The sequence below is a fragment of the Peromyscus maniculatus genome, chromosome 8 (genome assembly GCF_049852395.1).
Source record: "Peromyscus maniculatus bairdii isolate BWxNUB_F1_BW_parent chromosome 8, HU_Pman_BW_mat_3.1, whole genome shotgun sequence".
Classification (NCBI taxonomy): domain Eukaryota; kingdom Metazoa; phylum Chordata; class Mammalia; order Rodentia; family Cricetidae; genus Peromyscus; species Peromyscus maniculatus.
The window spans coordinates 91,289,555-91,307,440 of record NC_134859.1 but is presented as its reverse complement, the minus strand read 5'-3'; the positions used below and the strand labels follow the sequence as shown (position 1 = coordinate 91,307,440).

General features: G+C 52.5%; 1 protein-coding gene across 1 annotated transcript in view; it reads right to left on the bottom strand.

Moving 5' to 3' along the window:
* Window positions 1-17,886, bottom strand: part of Crhr1 (corticotropin releasing hormone receptor 1) — a 47,680-nt gene that overhangs the window by 5,793 nt on the left and 24,001 nt on the right. Inside the window, exons 3-6 of the mRNA XM_006970547.3 lie at window positions 13,754-13,873; window positions 9,399-9,484; window positions 914-1,020; window positions 90-210 (exon numbers count right to left, since the gene is read on the bottom strand). Coding sequence (XP_006970609.1) covers window positions 90-210; window positions 914-1,020; window positions 9,399-9,484; window positions 13,754-13,873 — 434 coding nt within the window. The remainder of the gene's footprint in view (window positions 1-89; window positions 211-913; window positions 1,021-9,398; window positions 9,485-13,753; window positions 13,874-17,886) is intronic.

The following is a 17,886-nucleotide window of genomic DNA, read 5'->3' as shown; positions in this document are numbered from 1 at the left end:
TACCCAGGCCTGGCCCTTCTACAGGGCAGCTCCACTCTAGCCCCTCTGACCCAGGCTTGGACTTTTCTGTCTCCCTAGCTGGGACGCACCACATTGCTCTGGTGGACCTCGGGGCTCATGGTGAGCTGGACCACAAACCACGTGGCGTTGCGCAGGATGAAAGCCGAGATGAGGTTCCAGTGGATGATGTTTCTCAGGCACCGGATGCTCCTGGGGCAGCGGGAGAGGGCAGGTGGTAACAGCAACAGGGAGGGCGGGGAGGATGAGGACGGGTGTCGGCATCCCTCCAGCCCAGACGCAAGACGGAGGGACTAAAGCCTGGAGTGAGTGGGGCTGACTGGTTGGCCTGAGCTCCACAGGGCCTTTCCTATCTGGGGCCACCAAGATATCCACTCCTGGCAGAGCCTGGTGTGGTCAGGGGTTCCCCTTTGTTCTCCACACTGCAGGATTGAGAGGCAGAGGGGCTAGCAAAAAGAAGAGATCTCCAACAGTAAGCCCCTCTTGACTTTCAGTTCCTGGTCCCACCCACGCCCAGCTTTTTCCTACCACTTGGGCCATGACACATTTGACCTTGAGACAGGGATATCACTCTGTGGAACTCTCACCGGCAAGGATCTACCTGCCCAGTAACCCCAAAAGGGATGAGGACCAGCTTTAGGAGTTGGTAACATGGGTGAGCCTGGGCTTTGTTCCTTACTCTGCATCCTCCAGCAGCAGGACAGATATGACTGCCAGAGTCCTAAGAGACCCAAGATTCCCGCAGATGCTCGCTATTCCCTTGTACTCAAGCGGGAGGCAGTTACCCCCTTTGTCAGCACCCTCATGCTGGAGCTACGCCTGTATCTTCTCTGCCTCAGCCGCACATGCTCAGGGGCCCAGGGACTAACAGGAAGCAGTGCCTGGGCCTTCTCACCTGAGACGCAGAAAGAGGACAAAGGCCACCAGGAGGGCCACCAGGGAGATGCAGTGGCCCAGGTAGTTGATGATGACGGCAATGTGGTAGTGCACTTTGCTCTTCTTCTGAGGCAGGAGAGAGAGTCAGAGTTGAGGCTCCTGCACACCCACACCTCTGCACCCCATTGAACAAAACAGCTCCGTGAGGACAGCACCAGGGAGGGGTGTTGGGGGGAAGAGTGGGAAATAGTCAGAGGGTTTGCCCTGCTCCAGAGTGACCCTGTGATCCATGTGCCGCCTTGGAGTAGCACCATCCACTTGGGCCAGTCTGTCTGCCATGCCATGCAGTTAGATAGACAGGAATCGAAGCTGCACCCATGCCACACAGGGTCAACTTAACAAACACTGTACCCACCCACCCACAGACGCCTGTGCTCGCAGATGCTCGTGCCTCATTCTGTCCTGACACCACGGCTGTGGTGGGTGCAGAGACTCCGAGGTTCCATCCCTCATTCACTTCTGAACTGAATCCCCATCTTCCTGGTCACACCTGAGTCTGGCTGCGCCAGGACCTGGGTTTGGATCCCTGGCACCCACATGAAAGCCAAGTGTGACTGTGGGGATCTGGAATCTCAACAGGGTATCAGAGAAGCTGGATCCCTGGGGTCCTGGCCTGCTATCCCAGTGACACTGTCAGCTTCAGGCTTAGTGAAGAGACCCCCGTCTCAAAAAAAAAAATAATAATAAGGTAGAAAACACCCTACATCCGCCTCTGACCTCCATAGGTACTCATGGATGTGTTTCCCCCATGTGTCTATATATGAACACATGCATGTACCGTACACATACCCCTGAAAGAAAGAACATACATTCTTCATTCCCAGAGCCTTTCCCTACTCCTTGCCTGGCCCAGGGGCTGCCCCAAGTCAACAATCTCTCTTCATTCTCTCCCTTCTTAGATTTCCTCCCCTCTTTCTGGATAGCAGAAATTGAACCCAGGGCCTTGAGCAGGCTAGGCAAATGCTCTGCCTACTATGAACTACATCCTCAGCCATTCATAATTTTTAAAAAACATTTTAATTACATTTATTTATTTATTTATTTATTTATTTATTTATTTATTTGAGACAGGGTTTCTCTGTGTAGCTTTGGAGTCTTTCTTGGAACTCACTCTGTAGTGTAGGCTGACCTCGAACTCATGGAGATGTGCCTGCCTCTGCCTCCCAAGTGCTGGGACTAAAGGTGTGCGCCACCACTGTCCAGCTCAATTACATTTATTTATTCAATGTGTGTGTGTGTGTGTGTGTGTGTGTGTGTGTGTGTGTGTGTGTGTGTGAGCATGAGGATGGCCATTTGTGTCATGGCTGGTGTGTGGAAGTTAGGGACAACTTGCACAAGCCAGGCCTCTCATTTTACCAGGCGATCCTGGAGATTAAACTCAGTTTGTCACACTCAGTGGCACCTTTACCCACCGAGCCATCTCTCTGGCCCCTGGCTTTCTTAATTATTCAATTATGAGTACACAACCGAAGCTACTGGCACACGTGTGAAAGCCTCACACCCAGAGTTTTCCTCACCCTAAAGCTTCAAAGTGACTGTGGAAAAAGCTGCAAATGCATCCGTAGCTTCCTTTGTGGAAAAAGAAACTCAGAGGTATAATGGCTTGTTCAGGATTACCAACTGCAGCTTAAAAACCATCTCTATCTACACGAGCAGCTTGGCAAGACACTGATGTTACAAATCAAGTCCTTACTTCATAGCAGCCCAGCTCTCTGCAGATTCCCAAGGCAAAACTCCCAGGCACCCATTCCTAGGCTCCAGGAAGGCGGGACATCACATGAGCAGCTCACGCCTCGGGAGCCCTAGGACCCCAGGATCATGAGTGGAGATGGCAGGAAGCAAGGGGAGGGGTCCATTCTGCCCTTCAAATGCCAAGGGTCTCTAAGGGCCTTTGGCAGATGCCAGGATCCGACCAGAGGCTCCAGACAGGCATGCACATGGCAAAGCCTGTCTGGAATCAGCACTTGATTCTCTTTTATTAAATTTTCCACACATCCATGCTGAGAAGCCCCTGGGTAATAACAACATCTGTGGTGCTGAGCTGCTGCCATGCCCCAGCCTTCTCTCTGGACCAGGAGGGAGAGGGAAGAAGGGCTTGCTGGCCTCTTCTGTCAGAGCCCCGCCCCTGGCTGCTCCACTTGCTCATCGGGGTGCAGCTGGGTAGTTTTGAGAGAAGTCATTACTAAGCACCTACTGTATGCTGGGTCCCAGACCATAATCCTCAGTGATGTCACTGAGACTGGCCTCTGCCCTCTCGTTTTTTGGTTGGAAAGGCCACACAATTGATCCAAGCTGTACAGTTAGCAATCAGACCCTGGGCCAGCCTGGCTTGTAGGGTCCTCTTCTCCTTCTACTCTTAGGGTTATGAGGAGAACAAGCAGGGATTAGGGGAAAGGCACTCTCGGGGGGGGGGGGGGGGGCTCTCATCTCTGCTGGGTCCAAGATCTTGGTGGAGGGGCTTCAGCAGAGAGAGTGCAGCTCAAGAGGGTTTTTCTTCATGAAAGTCTGGAATGGAAAAAACAAAGCCCAATGCCTCAGGGGCCAGAGATCCAGCTGGGTCAAGCTCTGGGTTCCACCTGCCTCACACCTCAAGGGCCTGATGCAATCCAAGGACCAGAACACCAAGACAGCTTCAGGGATGGCAATGTCATGGAGAGAGTGCCAGAGACACCCGAGACATGGCAGCTGCTCTGATATGAATATGAAAGGTTAAGTGCTGGAAACATGGTGCCCAGTACAGAGCTGCTGGAGGCGGGGCCTCCCAGCAGAGTGGGTACCTCGCTGCAGGATCTGGTTCCTTCTAAGAGGATGTGAGGCCCATCTGCTTTCTCTTTCTTTGCCCTCTGTCATGAGACGACACAGGAGGAAGGCCTTTGCAAGATGCTAGCCCTCAACCTTGGATGTCTCAGCTTGCAGAACCAAAAGCCAATCCATTTCTAGTCATTATAAATGACCCACAAGCTAGGGGTGCAGCCCAGCTGATAGAATGCTTGCCTAGCATGCATGAAGCCTTGGGTTCGAGTCTTGGCAATCCATAACACCAGGAATGGTGGCCTATGCCCGTAAGCCCAGAACTCAGGGCTTGGGCTTATAGGAACGGGAGTTCAAGTTTAAAAAGTTTGTTTAGATTTGTTTATCTTTATGTCTGAGAGTGTTTTGTTTGCATGTATACATGTGCACCAAGGATGTGCCTGGTGCCTGCAGAGATCAGAAGAGGGCATTGGATCTCCTGGAACTGAAGTTACAGATGGCTGTGAGTTATCGTGTGAATGCCTGGGATGGAACCTGGGTGGGTGCAAAGAGCAAGTGCTTTTGACAGCTGAGCCACCTCTCCAGCCCCTCATTTAGATACGAAGTCTGAGGTCAGCTTGGACCACATGTGACCTTGTCTCAAAAATTAAAAGACTCAATCTTGAGTATTCTGTTCCAATGACAAAACCAGATCAAGACAGTTGCCAGTACTCTGAGAGATGAAGGCATCCAGTGGCACCCAGGCCGAACAGTGACACTGAGAAAGTTCCATTAACAACCAGAGCTCCAGCCAGCACTGTCCAGAAAGACACCTAGCAACACCCAGAGAGGGAGCCAGCATCACCCCAAGGAAAAGCTAGTAACACCCCACGAGGTTGTCAAGGACACCTGGAGAGACCAGTCAATAAATGTCTCAAGAGACAGCCAATGATCTCCCCCAACTCCCTGCAAAAGATGTCAGTGACATCCTGAGTCCTGGGGACAAACCATCAAGAACTGCAGACTAAAGCTGGGCAGTGGTGGTGCACACCTTTAATCCCAGCACTCAGGAGGTAGAGCCAGGCGGATCCCTGTGAGTTCGAGGCCAGCCTGGTCCACAGGCACCAAAACTACACAGAGAAACCCTGTCTCGAAAAAACTAAACACACACACACACACACACACACACACACACACACACACACACACACACACACACACACGAGAACTGCAGAAGTCACTGTATTCCCAAAGCACAAACTGGACAGAACCAACCCCAGGAAGCCTGAGCAGTACTCTTTCCTTGTCTGGTCTGGAGACCTGAGATCCACTGGCTCCCTGAGGAGGGTGGCACAGTGGGGTGTTGGAGAGGGACCTCTGTGCTGTGCCCTCGAGACCAGACTCTAACAAGCAGTTTCTGCTGAGCTGATTCTGACCAGGCTGGAAGAAATCCTCTTGCCCCAGAGGCCAGCACCATCAGAACTGTTCGGATGCCCTGCCAGGATGAAAGCAATGAGCTCTCCACAGCTCCTTCCGGGTGGCTTGCCTCTCTCACTCCCCATCCCTGCTCATCATACTCGGGGCATTTCCTGTCCATCTGGCTTCCTGAGCTGCCTCTCTTACTCCTCTGTGGGTGGCCCATACCTCTAGTTCTTAAAGTGTGGCCCTTAAACCAGCAGCAACAGCAGCCAGGAGTTTGCAGACATCTCAAGAAAGGCAGAGTGGAGCCCCACCCCAGATGCACAGAATTAGAACCTTCCCTTTAGCAAGAAGCCCAGGAAGTTGCTGAGTATCTGAACATCTTAGCAGCCCATTCCAATCACTGCCCCACCTCCAGCCCTGACCCCTGACTCAAGCTCTCAGAGTCCCTTTCATGTCCCCACTGGAACCTCCCAGGAAGAGCTTGAAGCCTTGTGCTCAGTGGGGTGTGGGGGAAGAGATAGTATTTGTTTCAGGGGAACAGATAATAATTGAGGACAGTGTAAAAGGGCACTTTGTGGGTGAAGCTCCAGGAAGCAGAAGTTAGTGTAGGCAGGGTGGTGGTGGTGGGGGGCTCTGTGCCATCCCTGGCTTAGATGAATCAAGTTTCCCAGCTGAGGATCTGTCTTCAGGAGGTGCCCACTGTGGACAGATCTCTATACCCGACGTCTCCATGCCCTCACAAGTTTCATTTCTCAGGCAGCTTTCTGAGGACCCTGTGTTGATTTGAATGAGAATGACTCCTAAGGGTTCTTATGTTTGAATATTTGGTCCCCAGTTGGTGGAACTGTTTGGGAAGGATTAGGAGGCGTGGCCTTTATTGGAGAAGGTGTGTCACCGGGGGCAGGCTTTAAGGTTTCAAACGCCCACACCATTCTGAGCTCTCTGTCTGCTTCATGGCTGTGCTCAACAAGCTCTCCGTTATTGCTCCCGTGCCATGGCTGCCTCCCTGCTGTCAATCTCCCAGCTGTGACGGTCATGGACTCTAACCCTCTGGAACTGTGAGCCCCAAGTGAAAGGCTTTCTTTTGTAAGTTGCCTTGGGGCTGGTGCCACTGAAAAGAAACTAAGACAGAGCCTTTATTTGCACCCCCCCACCCCCCCAATGCTTGGGCTTGATCTGGGCTTATCCCAGGCTCCGACCTGAGCAAGCCGCTGCTCATTCGGCTAGACGCTTGCCTCTTTGTAAATCTGAGAGGACAGAGAAGCTTGGAAGCTAGGGGCTGGCAGCGGAGATTGTATGCTCCCTAAAGGAACTGGTCACTTAGAGCAGCCATGCAGCCAGGCCAGCAGGGGCGGCCAGGGAAGAGCAGCAGAGCCAGACAGAGCTGGGCCAGGTAGGGCTGAGTCTCTGCATGGTATGTGTGGGTCTCAGTCCCACTAAGTCAGGACCCATGCAACCTGGAGCCTCCCCATCCATGTCACCTGCTCTCGGTTACCCTGCCACCTATCCTGACTTCCTGGGGGAAGACTGAGGCATGGTGGGAGGATAAATCTCCTTTCTTCACCAAGGTTCAAGCTGATACCCCCTCCCTCCCGCCTGGAGCCAAGAGCTGAGTTATTCTTAGCCTTGCTAGGGGATTTCAACAAAGTTCCCTGCTCAAGGTCACAGAACCTGGGAGTACCTTCAGCCCTCTCTAGACCCCAAACTGGCTACCCCCAGGCCAATTCTGCTCAATCACGCTGCCAAAGAGGGGTGCTCCTAGTCTCCTTACCTAACCTTGCTGGTGGAAGGAAGGGAGACTCCCATCCTGACAGGTGACCTAGAGGGAAGGCTTCTGTGAGCCCCCACATCAGCCAATCAGAAGAAAGGAGATTAAGTTAGGGCAAGAGAGGCGGGTCGGGAACTTGAACTGTGGAGACTCCAGCTTTGCCGAAATCCAAGGGCCAGATACCTGTTGTTGCAGGTGGCAGTGGGGGTGTCAGTCTCCTCGCGGGACGGCTGGAGAGGCATCAGACGCCTCCATTAACCTTGCAGCTAGGTAGCCGCAGTAGGAGGGCCAGAAGACTTCTGCTTTGCCAACATGCTCCCATGTGCACCACCCCTCTCTGGGCAGGAACTGTGCCTTTGAGAGGCTGCCTGACCTGCCTTTCAGAGCGTAAGCCCCATCTCCTTCCCACTGCCTTCTCTGCTGTAGGCTGGAGAAGGAGTCTCCTGCCCTACCATTTTCTGGCACACCTGCTTCCTAGTTGGGCTCTGACCCTCGCCCAGCCTAGGCTTGCTCAAGTTGGCTCATAGAGGGGTCAGGGTCAGACAACCAAGCTGGCGAGGCCTCGTTGGATGTCAGATAACCTTCATGCTGCATCCCGAGGAGCTTTCCCACCTAATAGACAGCAGCAAGACATCCTTTCAGCTGAAATTGACCTGGCTTCTAGAAGAAGACATCAATGGCTTGGTGGCTTAAAGCCAAGTAGTCTGGGGTGGGTAAGCCACTGCCCCATCCACCTTGCTTCATTACTGGTTCTGAACTACGACTCCAGGGCACATTCACGCTCTGGCTATGCGACACTGTATGTTACTTCCCACTTTCCAGGCTCCGGTTTCTCACTTTCGCTCCATGTGCAGTCTCCCTGGGTCATCTGTTAAAAATGCCAGTTCCTGGGATTGGGGATACAGTTCTGTGGGGAAAGTGGTTACTATGCGACCATGAGGACTGGAGCTTAAATCTCCACATAAGAGCCGAGGACGGGGAGGAAGCAATGGCTCAGTGGTTAAAAGCACCGTGTTGCTCTTCCAGAGGACCCGGTTCCAGGGGTTCTGATGCCCTCTTGCCTTTTCAGGCACCAGGCACACATATGGTACACAGGCACACATATGGTACACAGGCACACATGTAGGCAAAACACTCATAAAAAATAAGAAAAATAATTTTGAAAGCTGAGTGGCTGTGGCAGCCCACCTGTAGCCTCAACACTTGGTGGGTGAGACAGGGGGTCTCCGAGGCAAGCTGCCTAGGTAGACCAGCTAAGTTGCTGAGCTTTGGGTTCAATGAGAGACTCTGCCTCAGTAAATAAAGTGGAGAGCGATCTGGGAAGATACCCTCTGCTGTCCACACAGATACATACATGTGCACATGTACCCACACACATGTGATCAGGAATATGCACATACATGCATACATACCACGTACACATGTAAAAATGCCCATCCCTAGGTTGTCCCTGGGAAGTTTGACCTTATAGGTTCTGGCGACTGTGTGTGAACAATTGCTCTGGGTGAGATTAAGCAGGTCTGGAAATCTCAGGTTGAGGTGGAGGGTCTGCAAGTTCCTTTCTAACTCAGACCTTCCAGATGATGGGATTCCCAGGATCCCCTGGACCAGTCTGCCTTCCTCACTCCTAAGGCACAGGGACCCGGCAGCCTGACCCCACCCTCCTCAGGAGGGGTAAGGGGACTGTATGTAGAGGCACAGAGGAACCCACACATTCACACACCTGCCAAGCTTAAAAACCAAGACTGAGAATAAAGACTGGCCCACTAAGTTACGGCACATCTGGAGAGCGGATATTATAGAATATATGTATCCAAATGTAAAGAGAATGAGGATGCCCACTCTAAACTGACATGAACAACCTCTGGGAACGATGGCTACATGAAGAAGCAAGCACCAAGTAGTCTGTTTAACAGGTGATGTGTTGGGCTAAAAACATTATGCACAGACACACTGACTCATACAGGCAGAACACATGAGAAACTGGCTAGGGACAGCAGTGGGAGGGGGCACTTCTTGCTGTGTTCCCATCTGTACCTTTTACATTTTGCATTCCATGTAAGCAACAGCTGCTCAAAACCATTGAAGTTTTGCAAAGCGTCTCTGGGGCTTTTTCAAACTGCATCATCGCCCCCCTTCCAGCCTTGGTTCTGACACAGGTCCCACGGCTGGGCCCTGATGTCACTGTTTGGTGTCAGTGTGGACCCAGCTACTGTCTGGCTTGACGGCACCCCAGCTCTGTCCCACACCCAGTGAAAGCAGCCAAAGATCAGAGAGAGAGGAAGCGGGGAGGGAGGGAGGGATGGACGGAGGGAGGGAGAGATAGGGGAGGGAAGGGAGGAAGGAAGGAAGAGGGACCAGGACTGAATTCACTATACTCGGCACATCCAGCAGCTCCCCACCAGCTTCCCTAGGGTAGAGCCTCAATACCAGCTTCTGAAAAGTTCCCAGGCCACAACTGGCCATGTGGCAGGCTTGTGCAGGTGGCCCTGGCCTGCCCCTCAGTATGGTGGCCTATCCTCACCTCTTCGTTGAGAATCTCCTGGCACTCAGAGTAATTCACACGGGCTGCCCAGCTGCCGTTGGCCAGGCACTCTCGGTAGCCATTGTCTGGGAAAAGAAGAAAATCATGACAGAAGAGACATCTGTCTGTCCACACATCCGAGCTAGTACAGGGCCTCCTGGCTGGGACCCCTGGAATAAAACTGGGGGAGGGGCTTCCTGATTGCTCCATGTCCTACCTCTTTCCACCTCCTGTACCACAAAGAGTCACATCTGTGCCCTACAAGCTGCCCACAGGGCGTTGGCTCTGTTAGCCCAAACTGACATTATCATGGACTTCCCCCTCCCCAGGGGCTGCGTCCCCACAAATCCTCTCCAGTGGTGCACTTCCTAGTTGCTCTTCTTCTAATAGCTCTCTAACAGCTCTCACCTGCCCGTGACCTCGAAGTACACGCCCCTGGGGCGTGGCCTCTCCGCTACCCTTAAGACCTGAGATGCACGTAGCGGTCCTCTTTGCTCCCTTGTGGGACTTGGATGCGGGACTGACTCAGATGGCCGGAACTGCATGAGACTGTGCCCCAGCATTCCAGAACCTGTGACAATTTTGTTCTGTACAGTGAGTTTTTCTCCCCTAATAAATTCCTTTGCCCTTTAAGCAGACTCCGCGGATTTCTCGCGTTACACATGGGTCAGACTTACAGAAGGTCCCAATAGTACCATTTCTCTATGGCATGCTGTATTGTCAGAGGCTCCACAGGGGAGGCCTTTGGGTAGGAAAGGGCAGATGGTAGGGGTATGCTGGGGATGACACCAAGTGGTTCTCATGTGGCAGGCAGCTCACTACTAGGCCTGTGACTGCTGCTCTTGGCCTGGCCTGCGACACTGGAAAAGAAGACAGGTGGGGGAGCCTGTGACTGTCAGGCCAAGAGGTGGGGGAGCCTGTGACTGTCAGACTGGACTGTAGCTAGAACTTCACCTCCTAAGGAGGTTGAGAGGGTGGCTCAGGGCTGCTCTACTTAGTTTTAGGGCCTTGGGAGGCAGGGTTGCCCCCAAAGCCCCTTTCATTCACTTCCTGCATAGCCCCTTAGGTAGCAGAGCTGGGAAATCCACCAGGGAGGGGGACCAAGCGGTCTGCACTCTCCTCATCTCCTGTGATGTCTCTCCCTACTTCATCTACATCCTCTCCCGAATCAGTACTGTCAACCACGCTTCCTTGTGTTTCTGGCTCTCACTCTAAGCATCACTGGTCATAACAAAAACCGAGCCCGCCCGAGTCATCTCCACTGGAGTCTCTCTTACCAGAGTCCACTCTGTGGCTCCAACTGACCCACAGGCTGGAAGAGGGCTGGGGACGCTGCCAGAGCCCCAGTCCCTGGGGTCAGAGCCCTTACAGGGGCCAAAGGCATAGCGCAGCTGTGGCTGAGCGGTTAGAGCCTCTTGGCCCCTCCATTAATTTCCAAAGGTGGAGATGCTCCAGTTGATCCCTAAGGACCATCATCAGCCTGGGAGCCGCCTCTGTTGGCAGCATCAGGACCAGAGGTAGATGAAGAATGAGGGGCCTGGGGAATTGATGCTGCCTCAAGAGAGGCAGCTGGTTTGACCTTCCAAGCTGAAAGGCTATGGCCTCCTCTCTAACCTGAGAAGCTGCTCTGGCGGCAGCTAGCTGATGGGGGAAATTATCTTTATGGATTTTCCTAGCTCTGTTTGGCCTCGCTGTGAGCAGATCTGTGTCCTAGGTAAAGCTACGATCTGGACAAAGTTGGCAATGAGGCCACAGGCTCTCCACTGGTGTTAAATAAGAGCTGATCCCCAAGGGGCTCACGGTGAGGATGTTCTGGGATGTCTGTGGGGACAGGAGGCAAGAACAAGGGGATTGATACAGCATCAACCAGAGGCTGCTTGTAATATCAGCAGAGAAAGGGGCTTAGGGCAGAGATGGATAGGGAGAGCATAAGGCAGAGAAAGGCAGCCCAAAGCAGGGTTCAGAACAGGGCCGCTGGAGTTAGAGTCTGGGTTCAAAAGCTGGCACCACCCTTACACAAGCTGTGTGACCTTGGGTGAGTCACTTGACCGCTCTGCTTCCCTGTCTTGAGACAGAGCCATCCTGAAGACACTCTGGCCTCTTTGGGTTAGTATTTTTAGTTAGCAGTTGGAAGCGTACCGGGCATATGGTGTCAGTCTTATGTTTATTATTGTTGTCTCTGGGTTGTATTTATATAACCTTACATAATAGAACATATTACTTGTCTCTATCCAAGGAGGTGCAGGTGGAGATTTTATGAGAGTCTTCTTTTTTCAACGGCTTCCCTCACCCACCCCCATCAAGCGTAGGGTGCCTGGATTCTGTCCCCAGGCTGGACCATCGGAAGCAGCAGGCTTTGACCCAGAGGGACGAACTGACCTGAAGCCTTGCACAGGGGCTTGTTGCCAGGGAGGAGCCAACCTCCTGTCTAATTGCTGAGCTGAGCAGTCCTCCTAGAGGATCATGGGAAAATGGGTATTTTTGGAAATGTTTCCCATCTCTTTGAAGACCTGATGCCGCAGGAGGGAGCAGCTTGGAAGTCCTAGCAACACCTCATCAGTAAATGAGTTAATTAGAAGCTAATGATTAGGAGCAGCTCTGCCCCCTCCTGATGCTACCGTGCGCACACTCCCATAGTCTGGCGCTAGGGGCACCTGCATGGGGAGGCTGGCAGCCCATGCCAGGAAACCAACATCTCAACTTTCTTTTTGGAACTACTGGGTGAGCAAGGGAATATCTTTGACCCAGGGCATATCTTACTCCACGCCCCCATCCATTCTGCAGGTAAAGAAACAAAGGCCAGAGAGGGCCCAAAGCCAAGGGCTCTTGAACTATGGACTGTCTGTGGATCTAGGGTGTAGGGGACCCATGTAAACTATAGCACTAATGCCCAACAGCACTTACTGGGATGTGCCTAGCAAACTTTGGTAATCCCAAATGAGGGTACCCATGGAGAATGGCTGAGGCTGGCTGCCAACGTGGGCAAGGTTATAACCACAGACCGCCTAGGAGCCTCCACTCAGGAATACAGGCAATGGTAGCCTTACGTGTCGGGTGACAGGGTGAGATTGGGCACTAGGCCTGAGACTGGAGTGTCCGAGACTGTGCAGCAGGCTGGTAGGGAGGATGCGTGTTTTGGAGGTAACCAGACAGGCTCTGGTGCTGCAGTGAAGGGAGAGACCTCCTGGGGAGCTTGGGTGTGCCAGCCCATGCTGCCACTGTCCTGGGACAAGGCGTGGGGTGTATGCAGAGCAGTGTGCAGGCCCTAGACTCTCGGGTTTGGACTCCACCTTCAGGTTCTGTGACTCTGATTAGGTTATCAACCAATCTATGCCTCAGTTTCCTCTACAAAACATGCCCTACTAAAGTTGGAAGCTAGCCGACTGCACATCACAGTCTTCTCTTTTCTCTACTCACTGGATCTCTCCTCCTAGAGCCCTTGCCCATTCTGTTCTTCTCCCCTTTCTCTCTTGACCTTCCCAGTCATCCTAGCAAACCCTTCTGGCTGTATTCCTAATCCTAACCCCTTCATCCACCTAGTAAAGGAGGGAGGGGCAGGGGGAGAGCTCTGGGATTTTGGAGCGGGAAGAGGTCTTCAGCCTGGTATCCAGTCACTTGCAGCACATGTTTGGAGCTTGGGGACCACCCACCACACCTTCAGGACTGACCCAGGGGCTTCTAACCCCAGGGACCTGGAACCCAACCTCCTCTGTGGGGGCCCCTGGCCTCCATCTGTTTTTCTCTTGATAGCAGGGACCTGAGTCATTGGTAGGAGGAAGCAAATTAATTCTGAGGGTGGCAGATGCTATGGCAAGGAGCTGCAAAGCCCAGCGTGAAGGCTGGGCCTCTGGGGAGCAAGGTGTTTACATGGGGATCCAGTATCTGCTTGGTCTGTGGGTCGGTCAGTCCTTCCCCACCCCCATCACACCTGTGGGCCCGGGAGACTGGAATACAAGTTCTCCATCATGGATTCGGCATATTCTAGGTGCCCTGTCTTCACAGAACTTCATGGCCCTGGGGTCCTGATTAGCAAAGTCGGGGCTCTTAGGACCATCAAGACCTCTCAGGAGTGGCTGCGGCTCAATGGGACTAACCGGAAGCTTGTCCACTACCGAAGAAGGCATCAGGCAGACCAGCACCTTCCAGCTTCACCCCCCTCCCCCCCACCAGCTGGTGACTCGAACAAGTTCCCCAGCTTCTCTGAGTCCTGGTGCCTCAGTTATACACTGGACACTATCTCTGCAGGAATCAGCAGGAGCAAGCCCAGAGCAGCGCTGGTCCTGGGGTGCCTTCCTCCCACCCCCAAACTGCCGCCACCCAGCCCCCGGCAGCCGACCCTCTTCTTCCCTCCTTACTTGTGGTGTTGTAGCGGACACCGTAGAAAAAGGCAGGGCAGGGCCGGACCACCAGCTGCCCCGCAGGGCTCCTGGGCCAGCAGGTGCCAATGAGGTCCACGGAGGCATTGCACTGCGGGCCTAGGGACAGAGACAACTGGTGAGGAAAAGTGAGGTCCAGCCAAGGCCCCAGGCAGACAGGAGTCCCTCCAGAGCCCCGCCCACCCTCAGCCCCGCTACAGACAGGAAAAGCAATGCCCCAGTGCAGAAATGAGCTCAGCCTACACGAGAATGTGGATTTGCCGCTATGGCCCTAGGGGGACTGTGGGTTCCAGAGCGGAACAAAGAGCTAAGGGGCTGGCTGGCTCCCTTGGTGAGGATGCCTTCCCCACAGAGTGCTCACACACTCACCCAGCACTGGGGAGGTTAAACGCACTGTCAGGAGTCCAGGGAAGGAAGTGCCTAGCACATCTTCGGCCAAAGTGCCTCTTTCCTTCCTTTAACAGTTCCCAGGCAGACTTCTGCAAGGACCAGAGGCGGGGAAGGACCTAGGGGTCCTGGCTGCAGCTAGCACCAGCTGATGTCAAGGCCCCATTAGAGCGGCGCAGTTCGGCCTGGAGGAGTCTCCAGCTGGGAACCCCATTCCCCAATGTTCCCCGTTATGAAGACCCTAATCGGAGCGCTAACTCTGCCCACAGCTCGTCAAAGGATTTGGAGACCCTCGCGATGGTGGGCGATGCAGAATGGCAAACGTCCGTAGGGTTTTCCTTTAGATAACCTAAAATCTACTCTGGTTATCTAAACACCCCCTGCCCATGTGGGAGCTAACTCCCTGCTTTACAGACAAGGGACACTGAAGGCCGGAGAATGCACAGGGGTCAAATCTCAAGAGGCTACCAAGGGGCAGAGTGGATTTGAAACGCTGGGCTTCTGAGGCCAGCCCAGGTGCTTTCACCGCCCCCACAGAGGCCCCTGGCTCGCAGCTGCCTTTCACAGCATCTGGCTGGATCCCCTCTCTGTGCCACGTTCCTGGTGCCTGTCCCCGACACTCCCAGAAGCTGCTGAAGTGATCTGGGGGAATACAGCCACCTTTATACTAAAAGCCCAGAACATCCTGGAGGATGAAAGTCTGTGAAAGATTTCAAGACTGGAGCAGTGAGGTGGAGTGAATGGGGTAGGCGACAAGAAAGGCACTGGCTTCTCTCAGAGCAGCTCGGGGTCCTATGGGTGGGGCGGATCGGAGAGGGCGGGGCCAAGGGTATGGGGGCGGGCAACCAGCAGCAGCGGCGGGCTCTACTGACTCACTTAGCCGCTGAACTAGCACTAGGGTTTCAGTTTTCAGTCCACCTCTGAGAGATCTAGGGTGGGGGTGGTGCCGAACAGATGAAGGGAAGAAGCACGGGGATGCAAGGATGGAGGGTCTGGAGCAAGCCGCACATCAGAGCCTCAGATGGTGCTGCCCAGAGCACCTTCCAGCCAGAGATCGCCTTCCCTGGGGCCCTCCGCTGTCCAGTAACGTGCTTACAGCCTGACTAACGTTTGCAGCTAGCTCATCCTGAGGAACCCACGCCTGGGAAAGAGAGCAGGGTCCCTGGGCATCTGGCAGACAGATAAGACCAATAAGATGCAGTGGTGGCACACGCCTTTAATCCCAGCATGTGTGTGGGAGGCAGAGGCAGGAGGATCTCTGAGTTCGAGGCCAGCCTGGTCTACAAAGCGAGTTCCAGGACAGCTAGAGCTGTTACACAGAGAAACCCTGGAGAGGGGACCAGCATGAATATTACCAGTCACCGTGAAGGGTGCTTTGCCATCCACCCAACTACTCTGAGTAGAGGAGAAAACAAAGCTGGCAAAAAAGCAGGCCAAGTTTGGAGTGTGTGAGGGTGGCCGGGACAAAGAGATAAGAAGGATAAAGCCAGGAAGGGCAGAGGAAATGCCTTGAGAAACAGGTGCAGAGACTGATTTCAGAGCACAGGAATCTTCATGTCCTGGCCAGATGTACCCAAGGATCTCAAAGTCTGGGTTGCTGAAGGTCAGATTATTTTGCTATGGTATATATGGAGGTCAGAGGACAACTTGGGAGAATCGATTTTTTTCCTTCCACCATGTGGACCTGGTGGATGGAACTCAGGTCCCCGGGTTTGGCCCACCGAGCCATCTCAGCCAACCTGAAGCTTGGCGTTTTAGATCAACACCCCCTACAGACACTACCGCCCCAAACAGCTTCCTCTCCTCCCCTCTTGGGTGGGGGTGGTATTTCCCCACTTTGTTATCAAGAGTTTTGGGATAAGGAACAGTTTGGATCAGGCCAAGCCAGCCTGCTAGCCAAGCAGACTCAGCAGCCCGCAGCAGCGAAGGTGAGCTGCGGTCAGAGAGCTAACTCTCCTATGGCCAGCTGGCCACCTATGAACTGCTTCCTAGTGAGTTACCGTATGGACAGGGAATTTATTATTTTTTTGTATATCTTTTTTTTTCAAATTGTATTTTATTTATTTATTCTTCTCTCATACAATACATCCCAACGGTAGCCTCCTCTTCCTTCCCCACCTCCCCTCTGTATTATATCTTAACACACAGCTTGGAGCAATCAAAAGATTCCTCCCAAGGATACACCCGATTTGAAGATAAAAATTTACCTTTAAGACCATGCTAATTATATTTCATTTCTTTATTATGCTTTTGTAAGAAAAATCCTGATGTCACTAATAAGCACAATGGAAAATGTTCATAGAGAAGAACAAAGAAAAAGTTTGCTCACTAGAACTCAGTTCTGCCTGTTGCTCCTCTTAAAGTGTTAAAGCTTTTAGGAATAACCATTTGGTGGTGGATAACCAATTCCTGAACTCTTCCCTGGGGAAGACTCTCTCTCCAGCCCTCAGCATTCCTTAGTTGCCTGTAGCGCTTTGTGTAGGATTGAGGCCCCTGGGCAGGCCCCTGGGCTTTCCTCCATCCACTTTAGCGTGTCGATTGTTACTATCCTTGTTCAGCTCATGTTCAGTTATGCAGTTGTGTTGGTGAGACTTTATGGGGATAGTATACACATATGCATATACATATAGATGTACATGTGCAAACACATATGTATGAATGTGTAGCATGAATCAAAAACCTGGAGTCAGATATCAGGGTAAATGCTGAAAAAATCAGAGAAGCAGAGCAGCCAGACACTAATTCTTTTTTTTTTTTTTTTTTTTTTTTTTTTTTTTTTTTTTTTTTTTGGTTTTTCGAGACAGGGTTTCTCTGTGTAGCTTTGCGCCTTTCCTGGAGCTCACTTGGTAGCCCAGGCTGGCCTCGAACTCACAGAGATCCGCCTGGCTCTGCCTCCCGAGTGCTGGGATTAAAGGCGTGCGCCACCAACGCCCGGCCCAGACACTAATTCTTACCTCTATGAAATCCTCAGCCAAAAGGGACCTGAGCTCCTATCTCTCTACACCCAGCCATATCACTTACTCTCTCCACCTCCCTAGTGCTGGGATGGACAGGGAATTTAAAATCATTCTTATTTTCATATAATCTATTTTGATCATATTCTTTTCCCTATCCCAACTCTTCCCAGGTCCTCCTTGCCCTCTCCCTACCAACCCAACTTCATGTTCTTTCCCTCTCTTAACAAAAACAAAGCAAAAAATTCAAATACTCAACTCATCTAAGCAATGGTATGAACTAGAGAAATACAAATGAATAAAATAGGCCGGGCGGTGGTGGTACATGTCTTTAATCCCAGCACTCGGAAGGCAGAGGCAGGCAGATCTCTGTGAGTTCCAGGCCAGCCTGGTCTATAGAGTTAGTTTCAGGACAGCCCCTACACAGAGAAACCATGTCTCGAAAAACAAAACAAAACAAAGAATAAAATAGGCGTCCTGCCTCAAGATGATTGTATCCCAGTGGGAGACAGGGTGATCGAGCAAGCATGCGCTGTCCACTGAGAAATACCACAAAAAATGAACGGAGATAAAGATGGGCTGGGCACTATTTTAATCTGGCATTCCTCTAAAACACTGAGTTTAATCACAAACTTGGAAGGAGGGAGGGAAGTCCTGGGCATACATGGCAAAGAGGGAGCAGCCACTACAGAGGTCCTGAGGCAGGTGTTTGCCAAGGTCTCTGGGGTTGACGTTCTTGTCACTGTGCCACTCAGATAACAGATAAGGATC